The 15,567-nt window shown below is 53.7% G+C and overlaps 2 protein-coding genes across 2 annotated transcripts in view; one reads left to right on the forward strand and one right to left on the reverse strand.

Annotated features, from left to right (window-relative positions):
- HOXD13 (homeobox D13) overlaps positions 1-4,365 on the reverse strand; it is a 7,893-nt gene extending 3,528 nt beyond the window's left edge. The window contains exons 1-2 of the mRNA XM_015410413.1: positions 4,345-4,365; positions 2,490-2,615 (exon numbers count right to left, since the gene is read on the reverse strand). Of these exons, the coding sequence (XP_015265899.1) occupies positions 2,490-2,615; positions 4,345-4,365 (147 nt within the window). The remainder of the gene's footprint in view (positions 1-2,489; positions 2,616-4,344) is intronic.
- Positions 4,366-11,492: 7,127 nt separating this feature from the next.
- Positions 11,493-15,567, forward strand: part of EVX2 (even-skipped homeobox 2) — a 4,390-nt gene continuing 315 nt past the window's right edge. The window contains exons 1-3 of the mRNA XM_015410415.1: positions 11,493-11,919; positions 13,202-13,452; positions 15,330-15,566. Coding sequence (XP_015265901.1) covers positions 11,493-11,919; positions 13,202-13,452; positions 15,330-15,566 — 915 coding nt within the window. The remainder of the gene's footprint in view (positions 11,920-13,201; positions 13,453-15,329; position 15,567) is intronic.

A 15,567-nucleotide genomic window follows, 5' to 3' on the forward strand; every position in this document is an offset into this window, starting at 1 on the left:
AAGGGAGGGAAGAGTTGCTGGAACAAGATTTAAATATTAATGGCTCTGGGTTGCCCCTCCCCCCTCGCTTTGACGGGACCTGCCACATAATTTGAACCAGGAGGGCCGGAGGAATCCGGAGGACTTCGCCTTCCCCTTCCAAACTCCCCCCCCCGCCTTGTTCCTCTCCTCGCTGCACAGACCGAAGTGGGTCGGCCGCCCTGGCATGGAACGGGTCCCCCCCCCCCGCACCCCGACTCTCTGCATCTTCCCCTTAAGGTTCGGGCGGTCAACGGAGCAGGGTGGGCTTGAGGCCGCCTTCCTGAAGGACTCCCAGGGCCACGCACGGGCCGGGTCCTCACATTAGCTAGTGGGCTGCGGCGCTTCGGAGCGAGCGAGCCTTGCGGGAGCGTTTGGACCGCGCTGCGACTCTGTGGCAAAGCCAACGGGGTCGACTCCTCGATCCTCCCCGGAGCCACCAGGCTGCCGTCGCCCTACGCACCCCTGGATCCGGGACTCAGCTCCCCGGCCTGGTTGGTGGGGCTTCCTTCCGATTCGCCAGGCGTGGGATGGATCCGCAGGTCGCCCGCATGACTTGGCACTGTCGCCCGGCGTCGTGTTCCTTTGCATAGGTTTGGGTTGTTTTCCCTCGGGGGCCAGCCCCATTAAGGTAAACTGTCAAGTGACCCTTGCAGCGCAGTGGTCCAAGTTTTACTCTGAAGCAAGTCACACCGGGTCCCGTGTGTTTAAGTGGGACTCAATCTCTACCGCAAAGTTCGAGTCCAGGGGCACTTTAGGACAAACACATTTTAATTCTGGGTATAAGGTTTTGTGTGCATGCACACGAAAGCTTGTGCCCAGAGTTCAACTTTGTTGGTCTGACTGGTGCCCCTGGACTCCAACTTGGTTCTGCTGCTACCCCGCCTGAAGCAGTCTCTACCCGTGCGGATGCCAGCCACCACCACCACCTGCGATCATCGCTAAGGCCTCGGGGCTGAGATTCTCCTCTCCGGGAGACCCCGTGGAGACGAATTTGACTGAAATTCGCGAAGGGTCTTTGAAATGAAACAGAAGTCCGCCTTTGAAGAAGCTTGTCGCTGTATTTTGCTCGCTGGCAATGGGGGCTTACTTGGTCGTTGCCAACACCAAGCAACAGGCCTCAAAAGAATAAAAACTAAACCAGCCTTCTCTCTCACCCCCCACACCCCCCAGCAAAGTGTGCTAAATAATCCTTTCGGTTCTTCTCCTACAGACAGACAAGCTAGAAAAGGGGGGAGAAAGACCTCCAACAGGCAGGCTGAGCCAATTTAATTTAATTTAATTCCTGGACTCCCTTAATGCGGAATTGAACCGAAGCGAGAGAGCTTTAAAAGAAGCGCGCGACAGGGACGATGGGGGTGGGTGGTGGGTGGGAGGGAATCGGATTTTCGGGTGGCTCCGGGACTGAAGCGGGATTCGGCGCTGACAGCGCGCCACAACCCAGCCTGCCCAGGGCGGTGGCTTCCCAGGGCCTTTGGGTTCTTCCGGTCGCTCTTCCCCACCGGGGTTTCGAGTCCTCCTCCGCATCACACTCGGCCAGTCCCTGAGCAAAAGGGCGCGGGGTGGCCGCGGGGTGGCAGCGACAAGTGGCCGGAAACCCGCGCGAGCCCCCCTTCCCCGCCAGGCCTCCAGGGCTGCCTTCCCCCCGACCCGGTCGCGCCTCCGCAGCGCCGCCGGCCAGCAAGTGAAACTGACAAAGGTCAGGCGGGTCACTCCCGCCTTCAGGCCAATCCCGGTCTGTTGCCAGGACGTGTCAAGTAGCGGGCCATTAGGAAGTGCTTACTGAGGGCACCCATTAAAAAAGGGGGGGGGGAAGCACGATTTCTTCTACTCAACCGAATTCTACACTTTTTATTTAAAAAAAAATCTTACGCAGTTGTGCAGAATTTGGAAGTGTTCCCCCACCCCCAATCGGATATGTAAGACACGGGATCCCTCCTCGCCCACCTTAAAAACTGCGAGTCTCGGAACTTCTTGCTCGGCTAGACCTCCGAGTAGTGTAGGATGAACGTGCTCGTGTAACACGATTCCGTTTCCACCCTAAACAGGCAAACAAGAAATATTAACAGTTCTTGTTGCCCTCATCCAACTGAAAGGATGCGGTCTACGCGCTTGGAAGGAACGCCTCCCCCAACACACACACACACACACACACACACACACACACAAACACACACACACTTCCTTGGATATCAACGCAGCTCAGGTTGTGGCCTGGATCCTGCCGCGCCCATCGGATTGTATTCCGGGCACTAGGATGACAGAGGATTGCTGCGCTCTTTCTAGGGCAGCGCCGGGCGAGCGTCCCCTGCCCACCAGCGGGTCCTGAGAGATCAACCTTCTGAGTCATTCCCCCCCCTTTTGTGATGTGTGTAGAAATGTGGGGCGGCAGGATGCTGTGAAGGGGAATCAAAACAATGAGCTCACCAGGGCAGGGGGTGGGGAATCCAGGACGAAACACACGCACGCACCCGCGCGCCTTTCGTCGTTTGGCACCACTTGTTCCCCTTCAGGGGTTGAGACATTCCAGGTGACCCAAGCCTCTGGCCTGATTCACGGTTATTGCTGGTGAAGCGAGAGGTCGGGATGACCTTGATCTTCAAGCGAACGAGAGAGAGAGAGAGGGAAAAAAGTGTGTGAGGAGGGAGAGGGGAATGGCCGAGACTTTTCCAGGCTTGCGTCATTCGGGCCACCCTTGCCGATTTCTCTCCTTCCTCAACTCTCCGAAAACAACTCTGCCCGGGTTGGACCAGGCCGCTTTGCAGAGGCACCGCGCGGAGTAACGGGGGGCCCGCGCAGTATCTTCCCTGAATACTTTGCCTAGGCCAGCCCCCCCCCCGCCGCCGCCCTTCCACGCACGCCTTTGGCTGGCCTTTACACGGCGCGTATGGCAGCTGACATCATATATCGACATTACATTTTCCACCCAGGCGGCATCGGGATAGACCGTTTTTTCAGCTGTCTCTGGGAGTATCCAGGGAAATGAATGGGGGGTTTCCTGCAAAAGGGGTAAGGGGGGGGCGAGGTGGTCGAGATTTGTGTTTTGAGAAGAAATTATCTCATCCCACCCACCGCCCCCCAATACGCAGAGCGACCTAACCGGCCAGCTATGCTGAGCCCTTTCTTAATTCAACGAGGCGCTCGCCCGGTTGATTTCTCGCATCTCCCTGCGAGGCCTTCTTGAAATCCCGACACATATCTTTGAGGCGAGGCCGGCTTCAGAGTCTTCCCCTGGCGCTCACGCCCAAACCGCCGGACACTCGAGGACTTCCTTGCCACCGATAGATAAGAGAACTCTCTACCCAGGACTCTGGAGCCTCCGTCGTTTCGATCCCTCTTCACTTTGGCACCCGCGTCCTAGACACACATTGTCGGAAAAGTGGTGTCACGCATGTGAGAATTCATAAAGACAAACCGGAGTGCGAGAGGATGATTCCATCAGCGCTTAGACAAAAAGGTGGCAATCATGCCCGCAGCGAATCCGAATCTGCCTCGGGTACGATTCGGAGGCTTTGTAGTCACAGACCGTGGCTTATTTTTGTGGTTTTTGAAAATAAGCTAGGCCTGATTGGCTAATATTCAACGGATGCGACGGAGGCGCGGAGGAGAGATTATAGAATACTTTCAAAATTGGTCCGTAGCTGACCCCTATCCATTCATTGTCGATTCGCTGACTACCGTTTTAATTCGTTATTGGCCAGTCAATCTGAAACGCCGGTGCGGGAGCAATATAGATCGGAGCAGACGCTGAGCTCCTTGGCGGTCGGGAACGGTGCATCCTGTGGCTAAAAGAACCAGTTTTTAGTCGCCCGCATTTTGTTGCCTCGATTAATGGGTGTAAAGAAACGCAGCTGCCTGCACGGCTCTGGCTAAGGACAAGACTCCACTCCGGGAACGTTTGCTAGAAGCCCCAACATTTGGACAAGGGAGAGGAGGTCATTGCGCCACACCTTTCCAGGCTGGCTCCCCAAAGTTTCTTGATTCTGGGCTACTGTTCTAGCCCATCGAGTCCAGCGGGGACATCAGACAAGCGCATCCAAACAGACCCCTGACTGGATCGTTGGAATGGTGTAAAACGAAACATCTCGAATAAAAGGGACTTTAACGCCATCTTTGTTCTTTAAAGCATATATTAGATCCTCAGGAATGGGTGTCAGAAACTCTCTATAAATATTAGGAGATAGGACCCATTCATAATCCTGTTGATATCAATTGGAGAGTTAGAGAAAAGTTTACTCAAAAGTCAGCCACGAGTATGGCATCCTTAAATGCCCACTTATCGACTGAGTTTGAAAATGAGGAACTTTAATTCAAGCCAAACGCAACCTTCTCCCACTGGTAATTCATGGTAGCGGTTAGGGTTACCATATGTTGAAAAGGAAACAAGAGGACATATTTCCCGACTGACTACTTCAAACAAGGGATTCCTATGACAGATCTCATTTTAAATACCCCTACTGTTTTAAGCTGCGATAAATACTACTAATGAGGAATATTCCTAACCTTCCAACCCCAAAAGAGGATATTTTCATTAGTGTTTTTTTAAAGAGCCCCAAAGAGGAGGGACACCAAACAAATATCCTGTAATAAGAGGACAACTGGTAACCAGTGTTCCCTCTAAACTGAGTTAATATGAGCCAGCTCACGGTTTTTTAGCCGCCAGCTCACACATTTTTGTCTTAGCTCAGGAAGGGTGGCCCCAGAGCAAACTAACTTTGGCTACTGCATAATCACTCACTCACAATTTTAATGCCAGTTGCTCACAAAGTAGAATTTTTGCTCACAAGACTCCACAGCTTAGAGGGAGCATTGCTGGGTAACCCTAGTACAGGTAGCAGCGATAAGGTAGCGACAGCCATACATCATCTCTTTCCCCTCGGGGCTTGCCGCTTCTGTACACTCTTCTCTTTGGCATCCACTCACCGAGAAGAAAAAAGGTTTTGGAAAACATCAAGTGGACCAGACAGTTAGGGGGGCAGGATAAGTACCTTACCCCCAGCCCTGCACAGCCCGCCCGGGCATACACTCGCCACCCCACAGGAGCCAAACTGCAAATCCCTTGGCCAACTGAATGAATGTTAAGTTGCAAATTCGCCGAGAAAAGACCGTTTCTTGCAGCCTAGAAAGGTAAGAATTGCCCCGTTCAACTCTAGGCAGCGGATCCTACAGCCCCTCGCGGCACGTTTGCAGCAATAACATCAGAACAGTCGCGTGCTTGAAACAAAACCAAAGCCCTGCGACCCTGAAATCGCAAACTTTGGGGAGACTTTCTTCCCCATCGCAACCTCCTCCAACTTCTCCCGGAGGTTGTTTTCGAAGGTTCAGTTCCCACACTCAGCCACTAGATGGCCCTCCAGTTTGCCTGTTAAAGGCTCCGAGCTCTCCGGGCGCGAGTTTTCGCTGGACCGCTGCCCGGAATGCTACAGCGAAACCTGAAGCCTCCGAGTATCTGGGTTAAGAAGAATTTTTACTGCAAAAGGAAGAGAGTTCGGGGGAGGGGGGGAAGCAACTGTCGCATTAGTACAAAATTTCCGCTACGGTTGTCTACCAGTAAGTCAATAAAACCAGGGCTGGCTTTGTTTTCTTTAGGAGTCTCAGAAGGGGGGGGGGGAGGGGAAAAAACACCTTGACAGTACTGGCGAATTTCTAAGAAAAAGCTGAGACAGGGGCCATGAGGATACGGCATGAATGTGGGGTGCCTTCATCTTTTCTGCTGCGTCGCAGCACACACAGAGAGGCGGAAAGAGCCTTTGAGATCCGTTTCAGTTGATGGCAGAGCGATTTGTTTGAACTGCTCAGGGTTACCCTCGTTTGTGTATGCCTGTGACTTTATAATAATCATCATCTTCATGTAATCGAGTCCCTGCGTTCGCACTGAAGGCTGCAAGCAAGACTTACTTCCCCCTTTGTCGTTTCACATTTTGCACGCACTTATTGTAGGTTGCCTATGTTTCCAACTTATCCGTCACCCGGAGGAGCATAAAAACGCCTTCAGAAAGCGAGAACTGCAAGTCAATCGGCTGCAAGGCTCAGGACGGCGGCAGATAGGACAGGAAACAAGGGCTGCGGTCACCCCCCCATCCCCCCCCCACACAATCGACTTCCCGTCCACTTTCAGTGCGCTTCCCAACGGGATTTTGCTAGTTCACGCAGTCAAATCCAGTCGCAAAGCGGATTGTTGAGGGTGTGGGACCGCAGCCAAGAATGAGGAACACCGTTCAAAAGTTTTGGAGGGGTAAATCACCGGCGTTAGCAAAATTCTCATCAGGTGCAGGCCAGGAATAGACCAGCCACCGGGAAAGGCCTTTCCCTGGCCCCTCCTTTTGCGTTACTAAGGAACCTCCCCCCACCCGTTCTTCTGCAAGCTCGGAGAGAAACGCCCACGGACTGACCCTCCACTTGACCCTTCCTGTGCTCGGCGATGAAACCAAGTTCACCCCCGACGAGCTGGCCACTGGGAGGGTCTAGACAGCTGTGAACACCGCCGGCCTTTCGAGAGGGGATGCCTCCGCGGAGACTTGCCTGGTTGGGACGCCCCGTTTATTACCTGCCCCGGCGCAGGAAAGCCACCGCCGTTCACCTCACAGAACCCGCAGTAAAGACGGGAGAACAAATATTTACTCAGCCTGCCGGTCGGAGCGCGCCGGCTCTGCAAGAAACAGGGCCGGCTGGGGACCGAAAGTCCTCTTGGAGACCTGCGCTCCGTTTCAATTAAGTGTGGGTGAGATCTGCGCCATTAAAAGCTCAGCAAACAGAGATCGCGCCGCCAGTCCTTTGAACTCACAGAGAGCAAACCTGTTGGGGGTGGGTGGGCGGTGGGAGGGAAGGGGGGGGAAGGAGCCTGGCTTCGGGGCGGCGGCACCTCCACCCCATCTTGGAAGAACAACTGAATCAACAGTGCCCGGTGAAACCTCTCCTTTCTGTTTCTCGGCTCTCCTCGCCCTTCCAAAGGGGTCTTTGGAAAACCAACTTGGAACCTTCCCCCCCCCCAAAAAATAGTTTCCCTAAACGATAAATAGTTCTAAAGGTGATTCGAGCCAATTAATCTGCATGTCTAGAAATGTAAGCATCAAGGAAAGACTTTATTAGTATACCAGGGTTTTTCTTTCTTTTTGGAGAGCCGCAACTAAGGCGAGCACATTGCGGTCCATGTCTGTTACCTAATATCTACTTAGTCTAAACTCCTTTTTATGGCGTGTACTAAACTTTCCTCACACACACACACACCCCGCATATGTAAGGAGCCACACTTCCAAAGAGGCTGGTTTGGGGTATTCTTTCAAAGGCGCAAAATCCAAAACAAACTAATAAACCCGGAAAACCCAGAGGAAACTCGCTTGTCTCACTTCGTAATGCACACTTCGCCTGCTAAATGTCATATACACATATACATGCATAAGCATATACATGTATGTGGGTCGGGTCCAATCCGCTTGTCTGTTGGAGAAAAGGGGAGGAGAGCTATTTAACCCTGTAAATACTGAAGTGTTTTGACTTGTAACACCCAACACATATACATGTATGTGGGTCGGGTCCAATCCTCTTGTCTGTTGGAGAAAAGGGGAGGAGAGCTATACTGGGCTGGGGGTGGCGGGGTGTGTGTGTCATGGGATCTGAATGGGGATCAACCATGACGGAAGGGGTTGTAGTAAGCAGGAAAACTAGGCAAGATTTAATGGGGAGATCCAGCCCTGGCGAGATCCAACCCTATGTATCATCTATACCTATACAAGGAGTCGTCTTAAGGATTCCAAATGAACTGAATTTTGTGCATACATGAACAAAGACGAAGTTATCTCCTTGAAGTTTTATAAAACTCTTGGTGGTGGTGGTGGGGGAGGATACCAAGGCTGTTAAAGCCACCGAGAAAACAGAGGGGGGCGCCAGATGACAGCGAGAAGAGTCCCTCTCAGAACTTCCGCTTCTCATTTTATGACGAGTTACTCGTCCGGCTTGGCTGAGGATTACACTGAGATCGATCAGGAAAAAGGAGTCTTTAACATAATGAGAACCATGATTTCCACTTGTCAGTTTAGCTGAGATGGCTCCTGGCACTGCAGTTAGTTTGTGCCGGGACGGGGAGGGCGGGTGGGGTGGGGGGCGGAAGTATTTCGCAGGGTCTGGAGACCTCATCTGCAGTGGAAGTTTGGCGAGCTTAAACTCTGGTGCTGTTTTGTAGGATCCCAGCACTGAAGTGAATCCCAAAAAGTATTCCCAGTAGACCTTTATTCCAAAAGGTGGAGGGTCATATGTAGGAGTTGGGAAAGGTGTGTGTGTGTGTTGGGGGGTGGGGGTGGTGTCTAAACGAAGTGGTCTTTGGAGAACTTGCCAGAAGAAGAAGAGTTTCTGTATTAACCGGGGAAAGAGGGCCCGCTGCAGCGTCTGGGCAGAAGTTGATAAATGGTCAGAAAAGACAGAGTGAACTTTTTGCAACACGAGAGAGACTCTCAATAACAGGAGATCACATCGTGAAAGGCGTATTCTACCAGCAAGCCTTTCCGGTTCTGATTCCGATGCGTTGGCCACACCCACTCCCCGTACATTCTCGGCTTCTGTCTGCCCCTGTTTCCCAGTAGGCCAGATACAGACAACGAGGTTTCGCCTTACCTGACTGCTGGGTAGGAGTTTATGGAGGACAGCCCTCGGTACAATCCCCAAGTGCCTATCCTAAACAATTTACTTCTGATTGATTCAGTGGAACCAAGCTTAGTTCCACGTAGCGCGCTGAGAATCAAACTGATGTTGATCCTCCGTTGGGTGGCCCCGGGAAATCCACACGCGCCATCCTAAATAAAGTTAAGGGGGAAGAAATCTGACGCCACACATCCAGGTGATGAACACACCGCTAGGAGCTGTTCGGGAACAATTAGAGACGCCTACTTCCTATGGCCCAAGCTAGCCCGACCGCAAAAGCGAAGGAGGTCGGCCCCGGCGAGTACTCAGAAGAGAGACCTCCAAGGCCCTGGTTAGCACTTGGATGAGTGACGTCCAAGGAAGTCCAGGACTCCAGGATTGCTACGCAGAGGCACCTCTGAATGCCTATTGCCTTGAAAGACCCTGCAGGGTCGCCATAGGTCGCCTGATGTTATTTAAAGTGTTTCCTTCCCTTGACTTCAGTACAGTTTCTGCACCCTGAACTTCCTCGGGATTTCACCCCGGTGTACCATATCCCAAACAATAATTGAAAGTCTCTAGTTATATCGAGGGGAGGGTGATCAGCCACGTGCTTAACACTGTTCCATTCAAACCAGCTGGATTCGTCCGGGACTTATCCTGCCTCAGGCAAACTTTATTTTGGACCAGCAAAAGGGGTCCTCAGATCAGCACGTCGTTTGGCCGTGTGAACCAAGCAACCTGGCAATTTCAAGTGCTTGAACCCAAGAGCGCATCTCTGGCTCTGGTGGCCATTTGCGGGCGCTCGATCCCGAGAGAAACACGGATGGGGTTTGCTATATTGTCCCCTCACCATCAGCATGGTGAACTTTAGCAGAGGAGGAGGAGGAAGGAAGGGAAAAGAGGCACACGAGCCTTGAGCGGAGAAGGCTGGACAGTGGGTCTGGAGCGTGTGTGTGTGAGCCACCCTGTTAGCCAAGTGTGTTAGCCACCCGGGATGCTCGTGACAAAGGCTTTATCTCCGTTTAAATGCCTGCTCTCGGCGCCGTCGTTAGACTCCAAGTTGTGAGGGGGAAAGAGGGTTGCGGAGCGGAAGGCCGGCCAATGGCTTTCCCCAGCGTCCCTTAAGGCGTCGGGAGAGATTGGCTCTTCCGCAGAATCCCGGAAAAGGAGAGAAACAGAGGAGCCAACTACCTGCCAGGTAACTTTGCCCCCAGGCGAGTGTGTGCCTGTCTGTGTGTGTTTGTTTGTCGGGGGGGGGGTTATCTAGGGGAAGCTGATGAGACTCTTCGACTTTGCTCACACCGAGTGCCCTTGGCACCTTGAAATCCGGACTTTAAGGGGGGGGGGGGTTGGAGGGAAAGGGGGTGGAGGAGCCCAGAGAGAAACCCAGGTAGAGACTGAATGAATACATGAAGGAAAGGATTTTTCACTCGCTCGCTGCCTGTCTCCTTTTGCGCCTCCGTGGCGCTTTAAATCATGTCTTTAAGGTGACTCGCCACATTTCTCGCGCTCCGCCGCTCTGCCGGAGACAGCTTTTTGAGCCAGAGGAGAAGGAAGGACTTTAGACGGGTTCCGTCAATAAACAGGCTTATAGAAAGCCCCCCCTTCCCTTCCAAAGGACACCAACAGCGAGACCCTGGTTTGTTGACGCCTGCAAAAGAAATGCATTGACCCCCCCCCTCGGGATTACAATCCATGGCTCCCTGCCCAGGCGGTGGCTGGCGGCAGAGACACTGGAGCTGGTACGTATCCGCCAGAATAGTGATGAAAGTCAGAAGAAAGGGGGCCTGGGGGTGGGGGAAGGGAGGGCGGAGGTCGAGTCGCTTTCTTCCAGGGAAACCTGCGTGTTCTTGGAGATTCTTTCCTCTTGCTCCCCCCCCCTTTAAATAGGGAAGGAAGGTGAGGGGAAAGGCGTTCCACTGGGGGGGGGGTTGAATCTCGCCTCCCCAAATCCACCTTTGGCAGCTTTGCTGCTCCCTAGGTTGTCTCCCAAAAAAATTTAAAATCCGCCTCCTTCGAAACCAGCCCCCTTCACCTTGTTTCGCCTGGATGCCTTGGCCGAGGACAAACGAGAAAGACGCGGCTTCGTTAGGGAGCTCCAAAAGGCAACACACACACACTCACATACAAAGGCTAAGGGAGGGAGGAAAAAAAAGAAAAGGTGGTGGTACTGTTGGTGGGGGTGTGCGTGGAAATCAGAGCATAATGATGCACCTAAATGAAGGGGGAAATGTTGCTCTGCTGGTTTTATTAATCAGACTGTCAATTTCACCCCAGAGGCCAAACCCCAGAGCAATCGAGGCAGGAGCTGCGCGAGGAAAGGACAGGCGCTCGCCTCTTCACTCCGGGTCTCCCTGCCTCTCTACCTGGATCTATTTGTCTACTAAAGAAGCCACCTTCGTTATCCGCTGACAGGAGCCGGTATTTATTTGCTTATAAACCTGTTACAATAAATGATTATTCGACCAGCGTCATTCGTACCTTAATGACGAGCGCTCCTTTTCGTGATGAATGACATTTCGGGGCTAGGAAGGATGTATAGGTCATTTTGACCAGTCATTCCCTTCGCTTTGGCATCTCGCGGCTTCTTCCTTTTTTTTTTTTTTTTTACGCCTCCCTCCAAAAGGGGTAATAATATTTAGAGACACTCGCCGGGCTGGAGGCGAATTACCCTCTGCCGCAGCCTCATCATTAAGAGGGACCCGGCTTGGCAACTTTGACATTTTTTTTTGTATATATACATATACTTTTCTTTTCTTGGAAAGGGGGAGTTCAAACTCTCCTATTTTGGAGTGCCCCCCCCCCCCCCCCCGCGCGCACACACGCACGCACACAGGCACACACACAAGCCAGCTGAGATGATGGAAAGAATAAGAAAGGAGATGATCCTGATGGAAAGAGGGCTCCACAGCCCGACGGCGGGCAAGCGGCTGGCCAGTCTGTCCGACTCGGCGGGCAACGCGGTGCTGGAGGCCCTGGAGAACTCGCCTCACGGCGGCCGCCTCAGCCCGAGGCTGACTTCCGCCTCCCTGCACGGCGCCCTCGGGGACCTCCCCGGCAAAGGCAAGTTCGAGATCGACGCTTTGTTCAACCTGCAGCAGCACCCGAGCGGCGAGGGCGCCGCGGCCGCCGAGCTGCCCCCCGCCGAGAGCAGGAAGAAGATCGGCCATTACTCAGAAGTGGCGCCGGAGGCAGAGATGAACAGCGACGTGGAGGTGGGCTGCTCCGCGCTCCGCTCCCCCGGCAGCCTGGCCGCCTCGCAGCTGAAGGAGAACAACAGCAAAGGTAAACCCCCCCCCTCGGCCGGCGCTCGGTGGGGCAAGGACTTGGCCGGCCGGCCGGGCGCTCGGCGACGCCCGCTCTTGGGCTTCCAGACGGAGCCCTCCAGACTAGACGCTGCCTCCAACCCCCGGGTAGATCTGCTGGCGCTGGATGGGACGGGGGCACCCAACGGCAGAGGCGCCTCTACCCAGGGCTGGAGGTCAGACTCTCCAGTCTGTAGACAGGGCGGGAAGCGCAGGGGGATCTGGGGCCTGGGTGGCACTTAGACACCCCCCCCCCAGTCCAACTCACGACCCCTCTTCAACTCACGGCAGGATTTCGCGGGCGTGTTTGGGCGCACCATCTGTGGGCATCCCGGATTTGTTGTTGTTTGTTTGGAGAGCGAAGCCTCATTTCCTCCAGCGTCTTTGGCCGGGTATTTTTCAATCACAAGTATCTAGGCAGGTGTCGCTCGAGCAGTTTGGGAGAGGGCTTTTGGTACAGGGCGTTTAGAGCTGGGCATCTTCCGGGGAGCAGTTCGGCTTTGTGTTCCGAGGGTGTGTGGTGACACCTCGCCGAATTATTTCCCCTTCTCTCGGCCTTTTCGTTTGATTGTTTTCTCTAAAAATAATTCTCCACTTTCTTTCTAAAAGAGTATCTGCGTATCCCTTGTGCCATTTTTTATTTTGATTGTCGGAATAATTCGAAATAATATTTAAAGGAAACTTTTCTTTCTTTCTTCCTTTTCTTTTTTTTTAAAATGGGAACAGATCCCGTTCTGAGACGGCTTCCAAAATGATAGTAACTAATCAGAGGGGATTTCCCCCTCCTCTGCGATGGAGTTCCACTCTCTCTTTCTTTGGCCGAATTTACCTTCGGAGGAAATTAATTTACAGCCCGAGCCTTTCGGCCCACGGAGCCTGTTTCGCTTCTGTGACAGACGGAGGAGGCAGGCGCGCACCCGGTCCAGAATCAGCCTCCTTTCCCACCTTCACAAAACGCGTTTCAAACTTTTCTCCGGGTGAACTAAATGCCGAAGGAGATAATTTTTAAAAATAATACCTCTAAATTTCCGTAAGATCTTTAGTTGATGAAGCCATTCGTTTTCGGTTTAGAAAAGAAACTTATTATTATTATTATTATTATTATTGATCCGATTAACGGCGGCCATTCGTATCCGTGACAGTCGGTATCAATTTCCAGACGGTCTGCACGGGGAACTGTGCGGGCCGCCGGCGGGAAAGCCGCCTGTTTCCAGACGCCCGGCTGCCCCAGACTCAACCTCTGCTTTGTTGTCGTTCCTCAGGCTATTCGGAAAACAGCTCCACGCCCAGCACCACCACCTCGTCGTCGGGTTCGAGTCTCAGCAGCCTGCACAGCGGGAGCGCTTTGGGAAGCTCCGGCTCCAGCGCGGATCAAGTCCGGAGGTACCGCACGGCCTTCACCCGGGAGCAGATAGCCCGGCTGGAGAAGGAGTTCTACCGGGAGAACTACGTGTCGCGGCCCCGGCGGTGCGAGCTGGCCGCCGCGCTCAACCTGCCCGAGACCACCATTAAGGTACCGCAAAGATTTAGGCGCAGGAATTGGGGGGGGGGGGGCGCGGTGCGGCTGAAAAGAGGCTCTCTTCTCCCTCCCGGGTTTGGGCTCGTGGAGCCAGTCTTTCGGGTTCTGCAGTCACCCCCGAGCGTAGCCCAGGTCCGCCGGTGTCGATAGCGAAGAGGCAGGGGTTTACGCTTCTCCCCCGGGGTAGCAAAACAAGGCCAATGCTAACAGCATCCCAATACGCCAGGCAGGCAAACAAATAAGAGAATCGCCCCAGCGCCGGCCGACAGAGCGGCCGCTCGTTTTGGACGCCCCAGGCAGTCTTCTCTTTCGTTCTTTCCCCTTTTTCTCGCCGAAGAAATAAGTTTACATTTCCTTCCTTTCATTCTATTGTTTCGCATATTTCCAGAGAGAGAGAGCGCGAGCGAGTGTAAAAACAACAACAAGGGAAAGCACGCCGTTTACTAAAACAACACGAAAAATGTTTGTGGAAGGGGCGAATGAATGGCTCCGTTTTGGAACGGACTTTTGTATGTTCTCTCTCTGGCTGCTTTCCTTTTTATTCGTTTTTCTGTGGAAGGGTTTTTTGTTTTGGTTTTGTCCCCCCCCCCCAACCAGGGGAGGGCAGCTCAAGTTAGAAGGCCGCTTCGAGCTCCCTAAAGAAGAATAAAAAAAAAAAATAGAATTCGGAGAAAGAGTCGCGTTTTCTTAACTCGAGAGGCTGGCTTGTTTTCGAGGGCGAGGAAAGAACTTTAAGGTCTGCTCTGGGACTGTGACAGGGCAATTTTAAGCAGGTCTACGCAGAAGCCTGTTCAGCAGCGGGGCTGAGTCCCGGGAAAATGTTCTTGGTCTTGTTTTGCCAATTGTTGTGGAAGGGATTTAAAAAAAAAAAATCTTGCCGGTCAGGATAAAAGGGAAGGGGCAACTGTGTCGAAACTTAGGTAATGACGCTGTTTCGTTGTAAAGGCCTTTCCCCGCGGGTGAGAGCCAAAATCGTTAGAAGGGTATGTGTGTGCGTGTGCTCCAGTTGCCCAAACGATCCGTGCAAAAACTGGGCACTGATGTACTGTTGCATCCGCAACCCAGTTTGCGTGAAACTGGCTTTCAGCGGGCTTAAAACAAAATTCAGACCCATGCTCCCTCTAAGGTGGAGTCTTTGTGAGCTACTGGCCTTAAAGTTGTGAGCGAGCAATTTGGCTACTGCATAAATGAGTTGGCTCTGGAGCCATCCTTCCTGAGCCGGGACAAAAATGGATGAGCCAGAAGCTAAAAAACTGTGAGCTAGCTCACACTGACTCAGCTTAGAGGGAACACCGATTCAGACCCAGATGTTTTTGCTTAATTTGTTTAGGGATCGGCTTGTGACGAGGCACCGCCTTCTCGGTTCTCTTTTCCCGGGTCTGTGTGAGAGCGGGGGTGTGGAGCGTGTGTGGAAGGGGTGCGGATTCTCCGTTAAAAAATTAGCAAGGCAGAACAAGACTGTCGTGGAAGTCAATCATCCCCGACGGTCCTGAGACAAGCTGTGGGGCGTGAGCGGCTCCGTGAGGAAAGCAGGCCACGCCGGGTGCTTCTTTCTGCTGCCGGTGCGTCACAGAGGCTCCCCGAGAGCTTCGCTTGATCCTGCCGTCGGGGCTGGTCAGCGCCGACCTGCGCTCCAGTGGACAGAGGGGAGGTCGGCAGAGGGCCTCGGCTTAAGGCCTTGGCGGAGGTGTGTGTGTGTTGCGCTTTGTTTTTGGGGAGGGGCTCTTGCCTGGTCGGCGTTTTTGGGGGTGGGGTGGGGCGGCTTGCTCCTCAGGCTGCACGAAGCGCCCCCCTCCCCCGGCCGCCGGGGTGTCCGCTGCTGCCCCTCCGCCTACCCACCTGGCTGCTCTCTTCCTCCTCTCCCCCTCCAGGTGTGGTTCCAGAACCGGCGCATGAAGGACAAGCGGCAGCGGCTGGCCATGTCGTGGCCCCACCCGGCGGACCCCAGCTTCTACACCTACATGATGACCCACGCGGCGGCCACGGGCAGCCTGCCCTACCCCTTCCACTCCCACGTGCCCCTCCACTACTACCCCCACGTCGGGGTTACGGCGGCGGCCGCGGCGGCCGCAGCCACCGGGGCCGCCGCCTCGCCCTTCGCCACCTCCA

This window comes from Gekko japonicus, unplaced genomic scaffold, assembly GCF_001447785.1.
Source record: "Gekko japonicus isolate JY-2015 unplaced genomic scaffold, Gekko_japonicus_V1.1 scaffold1888, whole genome shotgun sequence".
NCBI lineage: Eukaryota > Metazoa > Chordata > Lepidosauria > Squamata > Gekkonidae > Gekko > Gekko japonicus.